General features: G+C 37.8%; 1 protein-coding gene across 1 annotated transcript in view; it reads left to right on the plus strand.

Moving 5' to 3' along the window:
• The window catches only part of LMBRD1 (LMBR1 domain containing 1), a 76490-nt gene extending 65996 nt beyond the window's left edge, over positions 1 to 10494 (plus strand). Inside the window, exons 15-16 of the mRNA XM_080587325.1 lie at positions 9881 to 9972; positions 10097 to 10494. Of these exons, the coding sequence (XP_080443451.1) occupies positions 9881 to 9972; positions 10097 to 10216 (212 nt within the window). The 3' untranslated portion in view covers positions 10217 to 10494. The remainder of the gene's footprint in view (positions 1 to 9880; positions 9973 to 10096) is intronic.
• Positions 10495 to 17279: the final 6785 nt, after the last annotated feature.

Raw genomic sequence — 17279 nt, forward strand, 5'->3', positions numbered from 1 at the left:
AAACTCCTATACCCTTTTCTCTGTACCTACCACTGTTGACAGATATGAGCTGCTCTGAACTACCTCTTCTTTCCCTCCAAGAGATCTTAACTGGAAAGCAAAAAGGCCATGGTTACTAAATGTTCTGAACAGTTAAACGGAGTTCAGCAGTAAAGCGACAGCAACTGTATATTATCTTCTTGGATCAACATCTTAACTATGGTTGTTGGATTTAAGTCCAGCAGTAAAGTGAGATGCTCTGATATTATCAGTATTTTGGAGTAAGAGTTAAAGCTCCTTAAAAATGATTGAGGAGGATGTGCCTATTCTTAAAAGGAAGTAAGGAACCCAGTGTAAGTACTCATTTGAGTAAGAAACCTACCAACAATGTCTACAAAATGATCCTCTAAATAAAGGCAGTACTTCTTACCAAGGCATCATATCTGGTCTCTGTAAATGACAAAAGCCACCAAATCTTTTTATAACTGAGAATATAACACATTGGAAATATTCAATGAGATGCTGGGAGCTGCTTCTGCTGGTCTAATCAAATCCATCTTCTTTTATTTTGATATAGACAGCTGACAAATTCATATCATAACATGCTCAAGAACAGCTGTACAGGAAAAAATAGGCAGAAGGCTGTTACTACAGCTGATGAAGCTACATACAGATGTTTCCTGTCCATCTTTGAATAAGGATTGCCCAATAGACTTAGAGCACCTTCATGAATACACAGTGCCTAGGACCTGTGGTCCTGCAGCTAGACTGGATGGATGACTGAAAAATAGTATCAGAACTATGAGAGAAGAATATGACTGGAGTACAGTCAAATGCATCGTAAATTCTGTGTGTAAAGGAGAGAGAAGGTGGGAAAGAATGGGAAGCCATTGTTTTGAGAGCATCGTTAGAGATAAAATCACTCATTCACATCCAAACTTTTATTTAAAAGAATTTGGCATCAGATCTTTCAAGTTTGACTCTTTAATGATAGTCATAACTGGTTTTGTTCTCCAGAGAATAATTAAGGAGTTCCAGCACAGAAAGTTGCACTGCTTTGTGAAATGCATCTGAGTATTAACCAGCTATAAATTCTTCTAAGGACTAAAGGAGTATTCCATGTGAGGATATTAAGAGGTCAAGATCAATCTGTTAAAGTTTCTTCTTCCTCCCCTTCCTCCAAATCCTTTTCCATATACCTGTATCTCAGGAAGGGGAGGGAAGAGGGAGGTGGGGTGGTTGATCCTTCAGTTACGCAGGACAGACATACTCTTTCTAAAGTGGTCAGCTGAGGACAGCGTGAAGTGGAAAGGACGTGACGTGAGGTTAACATTGAAGGCCAGGTGCTGTAACGTAGTTTCGGGAATTCTGAACTGTTGTAAGCTGAAGCTTGTGCAAAGCTGATACTGGAAAAGGAGATAGGTGGCTAATGGAAAGTGGCTTGATTAAAGTGAAAATGATATTTTGTCTATTAGTTGCTTGCTTTCTGGAATCTTGCATCCTTATTCCTCTCTAGGATATTGCCTTCAAAGTTAATAAATATCTGGACCTTTAAAATAGGAATTGTTTGTCTTCAGTTACTTAAAATAAATGTTCAAGGGAGACTCTTAGAAAATACCTCTTGCAGAAGTTCAAATCAGGTCTGTGTTTTAAAGGCAAGAAATGGCAATTATAGGGCTTGTGTCCAAATGCCTCAGGCCAGTTATGGTGATTAACCTAAATTGTACATAGCATTTCCAAATGTATCCAGTTGCAGATGAAACAGAAAAGGTACCTTCTCCCTCTGCTGCTGTCTGATCCAGTGGTTTGTAGAAGGATGTGATCTCTGGAATTTGTGGCTTCAGATTTCAGTCATTGGTTAATGCTCTGCCTTATCACTAGGTACATGGCCCTTTAGCACTTGGTATATTCTTCACTTAACAGCATTTAAACACTGAAGGAAAGTCATCCTTAAAATTTATGGAAAAAAAGAGATTAACAGATTTAGAATCTCATTAAAAGGTTTCCCTATAGTCTGTAAATATATGCAAATCTTGGCACCCTCTTAAGATTCTCTGTAACCTGACTACAATAGAAGCCTGATAGCTGGGTGCCATTTTCCATTGTAATGCAATGGCTTTAAGGTGAACTCCAAATCTAAAATGGTGAAAAGAGTACTGATAGGCTCTTTCAAAGCATACAGAGAAGTGGTGAGAACTTGCCTATGCTCAGCTAAAGCTTTTTGGGCTCTTCCTTTGTAAGATCTAGAGCCCTCTTTCTGCAGCTGTGTCCTGCACTTCCTGTTCATCTGTGCCACTTTTCTTCCTCAATAGTCAAATCTAAACATTGGCTGTCTGACCCAGATCACTTGATAGGGCTACATTCTCAATATTTAGCATTCAGAAACTTAGCTGACCAGGGCCTTGTCTAGTCAACATTTTTCTTCACCTTTCAGCTCCAAGACCTACAGGATCTTACTGGACGTCTCTTTATGCTATGAAGTCCTGCTAGCCCTGTCAGGACTTGCAGATTCTTGAGCTGTTTAATGTGAACATTCATAGTGTGTAATTATCAAAAAGTTGTATGACTGCTACAATAATTAAGGTACTGTAGAGTAACTATGTAGCTATTGGTTATCTGACTTCTGCTACTAAATCAGATCAAACTGTCATAAAACTAGGATTCACGTTCATTACGTCATTTTCTGGCTTTGTCTGGGATTCTAATAGGGTTGGGTTTGATTTACATATATGCTGTAAAAAGTATCAGGTATACCTTATCTATAGCTTGAGTCACTGAAAAAGCAGAAATTGCCTTCTAAATGATAGTCTATCTTAAATGGTTTACTTGACACTTAAGAAATCATGTGGTAACACTGTTAGCAACTCTAATTTAGAACTAATGAGCCTTTTCAGAGTGAGTGTAATTCTATCTGAAACTAGCTTTCTCAGAGTTTAAATATCTACCGGAACACTGCTAACTTCATTTTGAGTGTTTGTGGAAACACAGATACCTTCCAGTGGAAATAGGATGTACTTCTGAGCACTTGGGAAGTTGGGATCCTCTTTCTATTTCCAATGACAGCCACATTCCAGGTTCCTTATTAATTCCTGGTTTCCAAGCTCCTGGCTCCTCCTTAACTTGTTAAAATCTTTTTCCTTTGGCAGGGTTTGATTCCAAAGGTAATAAGCAGCTCTTGTTGAATAAAGTAGTTCTTGAACTACAACTAGGCTGATTCAGCTCAACTTCTGCTTGGTTTCTACAGGTCCCTTCTACGTGCATCTCACTAACACTTCCAGCTCAGCGAACAAAAAGGCTGGGATGAAAAAGTAGCCAACTTCTCGTGCTTGTATGTTGGACATATTTAAAAAGACTGTAGATGGCTGCTAACTGTTTAACATCTGAGTGATTTGATATTTATCTTGGGTGTCCTGTAGTACTTTAAAGTGCTGTCAGTTTGAGAAGTCAGAAGCTTAGTGATTCGTGTCTTTTTAAATGGGGAGCTATTGTAGCTGCCTGCAATCTGCTGGAAAGTGTTTTCAGGTCCTTGTTCTACGTGAATGAACCAATTACAGTAGCACATTTTTTCAGTGTGATTTCCATTCTTATAAGGAATCAAAGGTAAATTTATTGCTGGGTTGACCTTGAGGCTAGTGCATCATCGTGAAAGATGAAAGAACAACTTGAAAGTTTAAGCAAATTCTAGAAAGAGTTACTGAGGGGAAAGGGACAACTGGTATGTGATGCCACAAACAAAACGTTTTAAAAGCTTTGTATAGCAGATCGATTTAGCTAGTGAAACCAGAGAGGCAGCAGCAGAGGGGCTGGGTTGTGAAGTGCAAAGATGGTCTCAACAGCTGAATGTATGAACTCTGTATGTGTATGTCCTATATTATTCTTTACTGGGACAAGTGGGGAAGTAACTAGATGGAATATGCTAGCAGCCACTTTTCGTGTAGAAACTGCTGAGTAACAGGCAACAAAACCAGTCCCTTTTTCCCTGTTTATTCAACAACAAAGATTATTGTTTGTGACTGGAGGCAGCTGTTGCTGCCACTCCATGAATGTGTTTCCATTGAAACCTGTGAAAGTGATATATGAAATAGAATCTTAAACATCAAACTTCTGTGGCAGCTTGAAGTCGTGGAGTGACCTTAACACTTCCAGAAAGACTGGATGAAGCTGTTAAATTGCTAGATGATAAGTACAAAAGCAAAGGGGAAACTTGTAATTAGAAAACTTTTGGTATAATTTTGTAATTAGAAAACTTTTGGTATACCTGCTTGTATCTGAGGACACCTGAAGCTTATTTTCTCTTGTCCATCTAGTCTGCAACCAGAGCCAGAACTGGAAGCAAGTCCATGTTCTGTTTCTTGAGGCTTTATTTAGTAGAGTATTTAAATTTTATTATGTGTTGCCTATTTCCACTATTTTGTGTGAATGAAAAATGTTTTTTAAAACTGCAAAAAATGGTACCTGTCTCTTGGGATAGCTTGCAGTGCTGTAGCACTCCTTCCATCAACAGCGATTATGATCTCTCAACATGTCATCGTACTAGAAGTGGAAGTTTTGTTGCTCTCTTGAGAAAAATGATTTGGACATTACACAAGGTGATGAATAGGGCTTTATGGGTGTCTTACACTGTTAGATGTCCCTTGGTTTCTTACCTAGTTGAAACTGTTTGTTTTTTTTTTTGTGGGCTATCAACTTCCTCACATCTCTTCTTTATGTGGGCAATGTTACTTTTTTTGATTTCCCTAGTGAAATGTTGAATTGCAAGACAGATCTAGATAGTTGGACTTCTATTCTGTGTGCTCTATAGCCACAGATTAATCCATTGTTCTTAAACACTTTGGTAGTATTTCATATGGTGGGAGTTACATCACAACTTTTTTTTGTCCAAGTTGAGATATCAAATTAAGAAATTCTTTTTATTTTGGAGTTTGAGAAAGCAATGCATATATATTGCTGAGAAGAAAATGCTGCCATTATACAAAATAATATATATTTTTTCAGAGTCCTTAGTTTACCTTAGGTATGTCCCTTAAACAACTTATTAAACGGATGGCAGTTTTTCCAAGAAAAACCTTTGCTATTATAGATCTTTCAAGTAAATGCAAAAGCTGCTCCATCTTCTGCTATTGCATCCTTTCTGGTAACTAAAGGCATGTCGCTCTGGGACTATCTTTTAAACCTGAGATCTCTGCCCTGTACTTGCTCAGTTTGTAGGAATCCCAGTGTTTTTCTCATTTTGTTCAAAATACTGATACACTGTGACAGAGAAGAACGTTAACACTGAGACAACTTGTAGGAGGTTGCAGATGCCCTCTGGAAGTGTGTCCTAGAAGTTGTCCAGCTAAGTGTTCCACAAGTTACTGTGTCCAAAACCAACTATTCTTGCTGAAGTTCTTCACCCTCTTTGTCAAAATGGGATTTAGCTTTTTTGCAGGAAAGCCACAGTAAGAAAACTCTAGTATCTTAAATGTAATTTAGAGGCAGTTGACTGTTTTATTGCAGTGTGGAACTGGCTTGGACTGTAATGTAGGAATGCTGTTCATTCTGTGGTACAAGATGGTGCTTGTCTTGGGTCACGTAAACCCAACTGACGCATATAGGAATGGCAGTCAATAATAGGTGTGTCATGTTATTCTTCATTGTGCTACTGAAAGGCTATCTGGAAACCAAGGAGACTAGGGAGAATGCTTGAGATGTCACAGCTGTTGAAGTGCTGCTGCATGTGAGGCACCGAAGATGTGCGGTAACCATCATCCTCTCTTAATGCTCTTATCCAAGTTTTAGATGACTTAAATTAGGAGTAGCAGCAGAGCTGGAAGTGATGCCTGTGAGGATGAAATGTAGGTTTCCACTTAGTTACACTTTCTCAGGAGAAATCTCAAACCTTTTGGAACTTGATAGATGATTTAAGTTTATAAATGCATCAAACCCTTTCTTGAATCTCAAGTTGCAAGTTGGAGTGCCAGCAGCAGCTGCTTTCTGTCACACAGCTCCTGAATGATTGGCAGCAGGGCCATATGAAATGTGAAGTGTTTCTGAATACCTGAAGCTGTGCCTTCAGTGCTTTTAGTATTTGGAATATGCAGTGCTTATACATTCTAACACACAGAGAAAAGCTGCAGGTTTTCTTTTGGAAGTACTTTTGAGTGTATTTTTACCAAAAATATCTTCTGCTCAAAATCAGGCATGTAAACTTTGTTCTTGACACTATCAGTCTAAGTTTACGTTTTTCATCCAAAATGCCATGTTTAGTGTTAGGTCTGTTTGTGTTGTCCTCATGTATAAATATACCTTCCTGTAATGTAAATTGTAATAGTTTTAAGCACACAGGACCTAAAGAGATCATCTGGCCTAATCCTTGGGCAGGGTCAAACAGAGCAGGTTGCTCAAGCCCATCCAGTTGTGGGTGTCCCCACAGATTCTGAAACCTTCGTGGGCAACCTGTTTTAATGTTTAACTGTTCTTATGATGAAGTTTTATCCTGTTATCTAATAGGAATATTTCTGATGCAGCTTGTCTGTCATCTATTGTTATTTCACTGTGCAGGTCTGGAAAATCTTGCCATCTTTTTTTTTTTTTTTTAAGCCCCCACTAGGTAGCAGAGGTAGCAATAAGGCACATGTGCAAGCACCTTTACTCCAAGCTGAACAAACACATCTTCATTGTATGCTTTGGGCTCTAGCTGTTGTAGTGGTCCTCTGCTGGACCTGCTCCAGTATAACGATATTTCTTTTATGTTTGGCAGCCTGAAATAACTCAGCAGATGCAGTTCCAGTTAGAGTAGAAGGAGGTAATCTCTTCCATGGTCCTGCTGGCTGTACTCTTTTTAGCGAGGCACGGTTTTCAGTTACATTTTTCAATTGCAGGTACACACTGGTAACTCCCACTTTCAGTTTGTTTCCCAGAACACTGAGACACTTTCTGAAAAATTGCATTTTACCTGGTTGATCCTCAGCCTGCACTGTTGCATGGTGTTATTTTGTTCCAGGTACTTCCCATCTGTCTTTGTAGAACTTCAAGTATCATTTAAAGGGGCTGAAATAATAGGCTCCCTCTGGACAGCATCCTTACCACATAGTGTGTTGGACCTCTGTTCCTTGCTTCCTCATAATTTGATCTAGAGTCTTACTGAGGATGTAATGTGTCATTACCCAGTTCACTAATAAACAGGTAAAAGCAGCATGCACCTCAATACTGACTCCCAAAGAATGCCAGGGTTTTTAAATTACTTTGTTCACACCTCTTTGTACCTCTCCCCTAAAATTATTTTTAACATCCCCTTGCGAGAGCTCACTGTGTTTTGAGATGCAGAAAAGATACACTGCAATATATGTAAATAAGTTGTTCTGTGCACTGAAGACTCAGATTATAACTGTTTAGGTGCTAGGATTTGTTTACCAACAGATTTCTTTATCCTTGTAATTCATCTTAAGCAAATTCACTTCCCAGAAAAAGCCTTTGTTCAAGGATACAAGTAAATTGAGCCTAAGGGTTTTCTAATTCACCAGAATGAAAAACTTTCAGTGGATCTGAAGTAAAATATAGTTGACTTTTTGGGTAATCGTGGCTATTAGCACTTGTTGCTTGGTATCCTTTGTTTAAGAAACCTTTCTGTCTTGAATCCTTGTTTTTTGGCTTGATTGCTTGGTCAGCACTACATAATATACTTAATTCTTAGTGGTGACAGTTACCTATCAGAAGCTTGGTAGTTTTCTGTACATGCCTTTGTTCCAAAAGGTCAAGATACTGTAAGTATTATTCACAAGTATCATTCTTAATAAAAAGATTTTTATCTTAATTCAAGTTTTTTGTTAACTTATTCTAAATTCTGTCGTTGTAGGAATAAATTAAATGTTGTTACATCAGCCTATTTAGTAATATTTTAGTTCAGAAGGAATAACTAAAACTTACTTGAACTTGTGACACACATTCAGTTGAAATGTTTTCTCAAGGTCAAACTGTTCTAAAATATTTACTACCATTTATTTAATCCAATTACAGTAGAGAGACATCTGAAAGTCCTTTAGCTGTTCTTTAATTCAAGTAACCAGCTGGAGAGCTGCAGATGGTGTTGACAATACTATCTGCAATTATGAAGCATCTTTACTTTACCACTATTTCTTAGCTTTACTTCACCTTTCTTATGGCAGTGTCATCCTAGTGAATGATGGAATGTAGTGTGCTACTTCACTTTTCCTCTCGTGTAGGGTATGTTCTCTTGAATGGTATCAACAGGGGAACAAAAACTGAATCGCAGTTATGTGAAGAAAACTGGAACACCAGGAAGGATTACTTCAGCAAAATTCCTCTGCTTCCCGCGTGCTTTCATTTGATGCTAGTGGAGAAGCATGCTTTCTCTACGTGAACTGCTTGGCATTTTAATTATTTGTAGAATGTCTCTGTGTTGTATGCCTAGCGTTGAATACTCGTGAAGTCCCAGTTTAGCTTTTTTTGTCTGCTGATACTAACTTGCAGCCTGTTAGGCTAATGGAAATTGGTGTGCTGCATAAAGTAGTAGTTAATATTTTAATTATTCTGTTATTTTAATCAAATATAATGCATTGGAGAATTGTTGAAGGGCTGGAGTTTTGTCTGTTTAGATACAGGATATTGTACACATTGTAGAAATTTGGTTTCATGGGACGTTACCTTGGCAAGGCCAAGCAGCAGACCTTCCTGAGAAGGCCTATCCGTAACTCCTACTTTTCCTCTCTCCAGAAGTAGTGAGCTATAGGATGTGGTGGTGTTAAAGCAGCTTCTCTGATGTGGAATTGTAATCTTTAAACAAAATACTTGCCTTCAGAAACTGATATTTGTCTGTTTGTAGCTTGTTATATATCTCTTAGAGTGAAATTATCTAAGAGCAGCATATCCCTTGCAACTTCAGGAAGTGGAAAGCTCAGTTGCACCTAGGGGGTATTTCCGAACCTGGGGTAAGAAGTGACGGAAAATTAGACAAATTCTGATTTGCTTGTGTTCTCTAGTGTTCAAACTGTTTGGATGCCAGTCTCTGCACTGAAATAGCCTTAGGTGGGGTTTGGAGCATAGTAAATGAGAAAAATAAGAGGTCACGTTATTTCGTAGCATGAACTCAGTGCATTCTTACTTGCTTTGGAGCAATGATTCAGCTGGCTTGCATGTCCTGCTGACTGCCCTCTTACATGATCTATCGAATGTTACAGTCTGTGTCATGTACAAGCCTTTATGCTACCAGTCTGCAGTCTTAGAAGTGTCTTGACAATTTGATCCTTAATTCTGTTAAAAAAAAAAAAAAAATGAATAAAAATTTGCCACTTTATAATGGAAAAGAATACTTACGTGTTTTTAAAGGTGGCTGCGTTTACAGTTTACAGAATAAGATTTGACCAGCATTGTCAGGTCTTAGGTGCAAATAACACTTTGGCTCTCTGGGTCACCAAAGACCCTGTGTCTGTGTGTGTGTGTGTGTGTGTTGCCTACAGAACTCAACATTATTGTTGACTTAAATTTTTGCAAAATGCATGCACTTACGGTAAGGAGAGGGTTTTTTTTTGAGGTACTGAAGTGCATTTTTATTACAGAATTTGCTTTATATCTCCTCTTATTGATTACAGTTCATCTAAAATGGAAGATGATTATAATAGGATCTGTGTCAGAAGAAGCAATAATTGATAGATCTGTACAAATACCCAGTAGTAATGGGATTACCTGTGTAACTGTCAGCTTCCAGTGCCATTCAGTATGCAATAATCAAATATCCCTCTGCTATATAATTTTGATAGGATAGTACATTTGATTTAGTGGAGTGGAATTGTTTTTAAAAGCTGAATACCCTCTGAAAGTGCTGAATTTTTATCCTGTAAGTTAAATTGGAATTAATTGATTTTGTTTGGTCTGTGTTAATCAGTACTATTTGCTTTCCTTTTAGATCAGTGTATCGTTACTCGGACATACCTTTTTCTTCACAAATTTTGGTTCTTCAGTGCTGTCTACTACTTTGGGAACTGGGCATTCATTGCAGTAAGTACTTTTAATTTGGAGATCACTGATAATCGAGTTATTTGCATCACCACACTGCTATTCAGTTTTACATATTGTTGCCCTTAATTGACTAAGAGTAACTTTATTTATTTTAAATTTGCAGGTCTTTTTAATTGGATTAATTGTATCATGCTGCAAAGGCAAGAAATCAGTCATTGAAGGTGAAGTGGATGAAGATGATTCGGATATGAGTGATGATGAACTGTCTGTTTATTATCGTTGATAGCCTTTTACCCTCAAGATGGGAAAATGTAACTTAAAATTAAGCTGAAAATAATATCCATGAATTGCTATCCAAATGAGCATCCTTGTACCTGTAAAAATAAGTGTTCTTGCTTACAGGAGGTCAAAAACTGAATGTCACTTGAGTATCTCTGTTATATCAGAGCAAATAGTGAAACTGGATTTGAATAATATATAGAAAATACTGTTTTATGATTAAATGTATATGTGTAACTTTCTGATGTACAATTTGATAAACTGACTGCAGTTATTTCATAACTCATGTTGTTTTTCTCTTAACTTATGCTTCTTAAATGATTTCATACCTAACTTGTAGAACACTATTTTTTTATTCAAGCTCATAAATAAAGTGAGCTAAAATCCTGCAAAACAGCTGATATAAACATTGCTAGGAAGATGTGGATCAAGTTTTCACTTCCAGGCGAATGCAACTTAACTTCTGCATTAACTTTGCTGATGTTTCTAGGATTCCCATAATAAACTATAGCTGGTACGATACTGTACTTAAAGTGTGCCAGAAACCTGAACTTGAGGTAGGTAGCAAGTTCCCAGTATATGAAGAATAAGTCACTTGCACTGTCTAATCCCCATAAAGCTACAGTAGAATCCTCTAGTAACCACGAGGTGGCTTTTGCTCTGTAAGGAAAATTGTTAGTGTAAATGACAATATTCAGCACTGTTGCAGTGTTTTAGTATGGCTCAGTTCTGAAGCTGCCAGGTGCCTGACTCAGTAATAACCAATGGAATAATTAAGATTTGATCAACTGTCGATTTATTTTTTCTCTAAGGCATATTGTCTAGTTTGAAGCTTTTCTATTTTTAATGTGAATGTTGTCAACTTGTTTACAAGCCAAAAAGTTTATATAAAAACAGTCCATAAACATTTTTGTCCTTCATGTATCTTTAAATATATAGTTACTGAGCTATATTTTTGAGACTGAAAAATTTCTTGAGGCAGAATAAATTCTTTGGCAGCCTGTGAAAGAGAAAATATTTACAGGTACAGGTTTTTAAAGTTCTAGTGCTACCCGAGGGGATGTTATAGTCCACACAAACACATGAAATGTAATTCAGGTCATCCTAATAAGTTGTTAAGTAATTATTGAAGTATACGGAAACTTATGTTCTGCTTATGTATGATGTTGGCAAATTCTTTAAAACTGACAGCTTTCTGCTCAGTTGTTTCAAGAACAGTATGCCTCTCCCTGTAGTATTTCAGAACAGCAGACTCTTAGGAACTTCTGAATTTTAATTCAGTTCCAGTATTTAAAGGAGTCTTAGATGAGTTGCTTAGTTAATTTGTGAATATTGGGAACTAATGTTTGGACTCTGACAGGAACAAAACAAAAAAAAAGTGAGTCTTCTGTGCCAAGTATTCCAATATCCATGTTCACATGGCAATGTGGATATCGGATCCTGATCATAAGCTGCAAGTATGCAGTCAAGGTTGCTGAACTAATGGTAACAAGTTTGTTAGCTGCCAGTGTGACATTTGAAAGGACAGATACATTGAGATGCTGATAGCAGGTACTGGAGCTTGATTAGGCAGTCTGAGCTACCTTTGACTAGATTGAGCTAAATTCTGTTTAAACATGACCATGGGGAAACTGGCAGGGAATTATAAGAAGTTAAATGACTCAAATGGAAAGTAGAGCCTGATGCTGGCTGTCTGGAAGCTCCTTACAAGCTGCATCCAGAGGATATCAAGACTTTACAGCAAATGGTTCTTTGTGGATGCGCTACTGGAAAAGTTACATGAGCTAATTTAAATAAAGTTAACTGCTCAGATGTTTTTTTTTTGAGGGTTTTGTTCGTATTTCATCAACAGATTTAATTGATTATAATTCACTTCCCTTCTCTGGCTGTGTCATACACAGGTTTGTTCATTAATATTTCTGGTCCTAAGACTGGGCTGTGATACCCAATTTTGCAGAGTTGCATCCATTCAGTCTCAGCTTCCCACTGAGGAGATTGCTACTTGTCTGGGGAAGATGGGCAGGAAGGTATTGCTTTTGTGCCATGCAGCTGCTTGTAAGTTGCATGCAGTCTCAGGCTGGGATGCCTAGCCATCCCTGGATGATTGTCACTCCGTTGGCCTTCCCTGCTTCTAGGCTTTTCTTAATTTCTAGATTCTTCCCAATCTAGTCCTGATCCATTCTTGATGTTGTGGCATTGTCTCTCTTGCCTCTTTCCTTAGGAGGATTTGGTAAGTACTGCTTGTTTATTTCAGTTGTTACCAAGACTTTTACAATCAGACCCTTATTACCTGGAGCTAGTAAGAAGCAGGCCATGAGACTTCAGAAGTTTTATTTCATTTTCTCATTTCATTTTTTTTATTTTATTTTATTTTCTCTGACCATGACTTGTCATACAAGTAGTAAATAATTGTCAGCATTCATAATCCAAATGGTTTTTCACCTGTCCCATCGTCACTAAAGTTTCTCAGGAGTTCAATTGAACATTTTGACTGACAATATTTTAAAAGGTTTTGTATGCACTAATGTAATTCTCTTGAATATACACTCAAGAATTAATCTCTGTTTAGCACTTCCTTCATGTGATGGAAACTTGATGTGTTTAACTGAGCTGTGCCTTTAAAATGAGCCCGAGGTGCTGTTGAATTGTGTGTGAAGTCACCAGCTAGATTTGAACATCCCGTATCACTCAATAAAGTAGACTAGCAGTGATTGTAAGATAGCTAGGACTTAAATGCTTGTTATTGATCAGTACTTGCAGCAACTTTTAAGAAACAGAACTTCCAATATATTTTTTCATTGTCTCTTTTGCTGTGTTCAATAAAATACCAGTAAGTAAAACAATGAATTACTTTGCTTCCACAAAGTTATTCTTTCTGCAGTAGCTCTTGTAATATGACTGGTGTAATTGACTTATTGGGCTTTTAGCTGTGAAGTTAGCTGTGTGTCTAGAGTTTTCTGCAGGTTTTTCAGCAAATTTGAACTTGCCAGTCATGTTATAACACAATATTCTACATTGTAAGGGAATTTCTGACATCTTTAATTAAGTTTCAAAGATGTAATTTTTTCTACACTAAAGTCACTTAAAATAGCATCAGAATTGTTTCACTGTTTTGAGTATGTGAATAATGTTCCAATTTCATCTGCGTGAGCTTTTGAAAATTCTGAATAGGTGTAGTGCTACAGTCAGACTTGGCATATGTTTGGGTTTTTGGTTATATTTTCTAATCAGTTTCTATTGTGTTTGAGGCTTGTGAACATTCAGAAGCTAGTGAGCTTTAAATCTTACTGATTTAAACTACTGTCACCACAAGTATGCTTAATAGAATTCAGCAGCAACACCTGCCAAATGGGACCTCTTCTTGCTACTTATTCTGTGGTGATTGATGGTTTATCTACAGTTACAAATCATAAATACAATAAAGCCTGTAATAACCTGCTTTATTTCTTAGCTGAAAGCTGACAGTATGTGACAGATTTCCTGCTGATTGTCAGAAACTAATGAAAAGCCTTTCCTGGTGGAGTGCAAAGCAACATTTGGTACCTTGTATTCTTCTGCTCTGGCTTCAGGTGGAGATGTGAAGGTGGACTTGAGATTTTGCACTCAAAACAGTAACTTGGTAGGTAGAGTGTATCTGTACCAGAATCATGCCACACAAGACATTCATTTCATACTTAGTGTGGTAATTTAAACTGCATCTTATAAACCCTTTTAATGCTCAGGTTTTGCATATCAGTGTAACCAGTGTAGGCATAACTCTTCAAGTTCTTTGACATGTCTTCTGCTGTTTAGAAAATGGTTCTTGGATTTCTAGCTGTTTTGTTCTTAACTTTGTGAATGCAAGTTCCTGAATTTGCATGGAGAAACTTTACCCTCTTAGAAAAAATATTATGCAGTTTATTCTAAAATATTGATAACTTACTGGCATGCAAAGCAGTGTTACAGTTGAAGTATTTAAAATAATAAGAAAAGCTGAGAGAGTGAGCATAGATGGTAACTTATTTCTGTGTAAGTAGATATTCAACCTGTTCTGACAGCATTAAAACAGTGAAGTTACAGTCTGAGAAGGAAATAAAACATTCCTTGTGACATTAGATAAGGGGAAGAAATCATCCCTTCGTGAAATCAAGTCTAAAATAATTTGGAATACGCATAAGCTATAGCATTCTTCAGGCTCTTACCTTAAAATTATAGTTCATACCAACAAATTTCATTACACTTGTGTGATCTGTTCTCTTGCAAACTTCTGCAAAGTCAGCTGCTATCTTACGAATAAAGCAAAGAAATCCCTATGTTTCCTGTATATGTGTATTTTGACTGTACTTTCCATGAAAAAAACACATTGTTTTGATTGTGGTAAGAGTTTGTTTTCTGTTAATACGACAGCCTGAATTTTACAACAAATTCTATTTCTAAATTAAGCTTGTTTCTCTGGATTATCTCAACTGGCAAATTCCAGTATTCTTGACCAGCTTTAGGGAGCTGTTTTTATTACACAAATTGTCTGGAAGTTGGGCTGACTTAACATCCTCTTGCTCAGGGGGATTACATGAATGATATCACTTAGAGTTATACCTTTTAAGATGGTTATTCATTTAAAATAGACACTTTAAGCATGTCTAACCACAACTAGCATTGTAGTTCCCATCCAGATTCTCTCCTAAGAAAAGAGTAATATATTTAGGGGATTAGAGGAGGACTGATCTTAGCGGTGAACCACACAGACACAACATACAACTTCAACTTTTCAAGCGACTTGGAAGTGTGATGTCAGAGTTCTTAGTGTGAGAATCCACATTTCCCCTGTAAGGCTGGACTGTGGGAACATTCAAAGCAAACACAAAGCTTATTAACATGTGCCTAGTTCCTACTGTAATTTAAGTCTGTGGGCTTTCCACCAGAATGTATTGAACTACCTCTTGAGGAAATAAAATAGAGACTGATTTAATATCTACTCTGCTTCTGCTAAGCTGTTTAAGCATAAATCATTATGTTGCTGTGATCTATACAGAGTGTGAAAATTCTCCCATAACCTGTAAATATATTGCTTCAACCAAGAGTGCTTCAAAATCAGGACAGCAAGAAGGACTTATACACAGGTTATATTAAATTAATGTGAATGTCCATGATAATTTTACTCCTTCCCCCCTCAAAAAAAAAAAGCACATGAAAAGGCAGCAAATTGACTTTATTATTACTTTATTATTGTATTAAGTGCTTGAAAGAATGTCGTGGGACTGGAACATTTAATTCTAACGTGTAATGTCTGATCTAAAGATAGTGCTTAAGTCCTAAATTTCTCAGAGTTGCACTTGTTCTCTAAACTTTTAGGTTAGAACAGTACAAATCTGAGTCCTTATTTCCTGCTGATGCCAGGATTATTTTAGGATCAGATTTTTAAAAATGCGGGGTGCAGCTGAAAACCTCCAAGTTCGGATCTTAAGTGATTTGGAATATGCTGCTTTGATTTTGTATTTTCCCTAAGTACTTCAAACACAAACTGTTTTCCTTCCCAGTTCATGGAGGAATTAAAAATTTATCTTTTTAATGAAGAGTTGAACAAGCCAGAAGTTTTTCTATATTTGAAAATACGTGCTTGATAAATGAATACTCAACTAACATGTTTATTGTTGAAGTTCTCAGGCCTCCCTCGTTCTGCCCCCAGTTCTGATAGGCAGTGGAATAGCATGAGAGGTAGCAGAAGAGGTTGCTGTTCAAAAGGTGGATTGTGTCTTTCTTGAGCTCCCTTTGAACATGGTGGTAGGAAACAGTGATAAAGAACACTTATTTTATTTTTTAGGTATTTTTTTGATATGACTTCTAGCCCTGTGCTATTTCAAGCCTATCCAGATGCTACCTGACAGTATGTGGGAAGATGCAGACATCTCTAGGGAAACAGTGTTGATGAAAAACCAGTTTTCCTCGATGAGACAAAGGCTAGGGGAACAGACTCACCCACGTGCTACATCTACAGAGTAACTTACAGCTTGCGCTGTACAGCTCAACATGGTACTACGTTTTAGATAACCTGATGTCTAATAGATGCTACTTCACTCTAGTTGATTTCTCTTTGTGGGGGCAGGTAACGTTGAAGGATGGCGTATGTAAAACCAGAGAGCTATGAAAGGAACTTCTGTGTTAGAGGTAGACGTGACCTAATGGTTCATGCTTTGCTTCCCATTTTTTGATCTACAAAGAAGCTTTCAGTGTGGGATGGGAATCAGATCCTTCCTGATTAGATAGGCATCAAGAGATATACCACTTACCTGGAGGTATGACTTTACACCTTTTGTAGGTGAGAAATGATCTTTGTCTGGTGGAAGCTGGGCTGGGGCTGAATATAGTTTTTCTTAGACCTGGCACTTCAATTACCTTGTATTCATAACAAAGATGGATGAGAAGATGTGGGCAGAACTCAGTCTGAGCAAATCTTGAGCTGTCCAATCCTAGGTATCTCTAATTCAGATCCCTTGTATATTCAGAGAGATGCTCTGCAGATGTGCCTAAACTCTGATTGTATTAAATCTGAAGTGCAGCTGGAACTACCCACTCCCTACTGGCTGCAATACCTGCCCAGTACTGGTAGGTCATGACACTGTCCTTAATTTGGATGGAATAAGCTTTGGCTTTCACACTGAGAAAAGTATCCTCCTCACCATATTCTGAGAGCACTCGCTACCCCTGCTGTTGAATGTGGTCTGTTGCGGATATCTAAACATCTGTTGGTATCAAAGAGAGAACCAAAAGACCATGCTCTACAGTGCATGTGCAAAGTAAGAGCAGTCGTGGTGCTCTGGCTACAGAGGGTGGTGCACCTGGCTGGCAGCAAAGTAAGATTTGTGGCCTTGGAGGTATTCCAGAATGGTGAGGTCTATCCTACAGCATTGAGAAAAAGCTGCAGTGTAATGCAATCGAGCAAAAGAGCACTCGTTCAACCCTCATCCTGCCATGATACCCCACTGAAAGGAGGATTTTTCCAGCTGTAGAGCCAGTGCTGCCCAAGTGATGTTTGTGGAACCAGCGCTGGCGTGCAAGACTTGCTGAGCAGACAAGCGGTGCCCAGCCAT

Source organism: Anser brachyrhynchus, assembly GCF_964034855.1.
Source record: "Anser brachyrhynchus genome assembly, chromosome: 3".
In the NCBI taxonomy this organism is placed as follows: Eukaryota; Metazoa; Chordata; class Aves; order Anseriformes; family Anatidae; genus Anser; species Anser brachyrhynchus.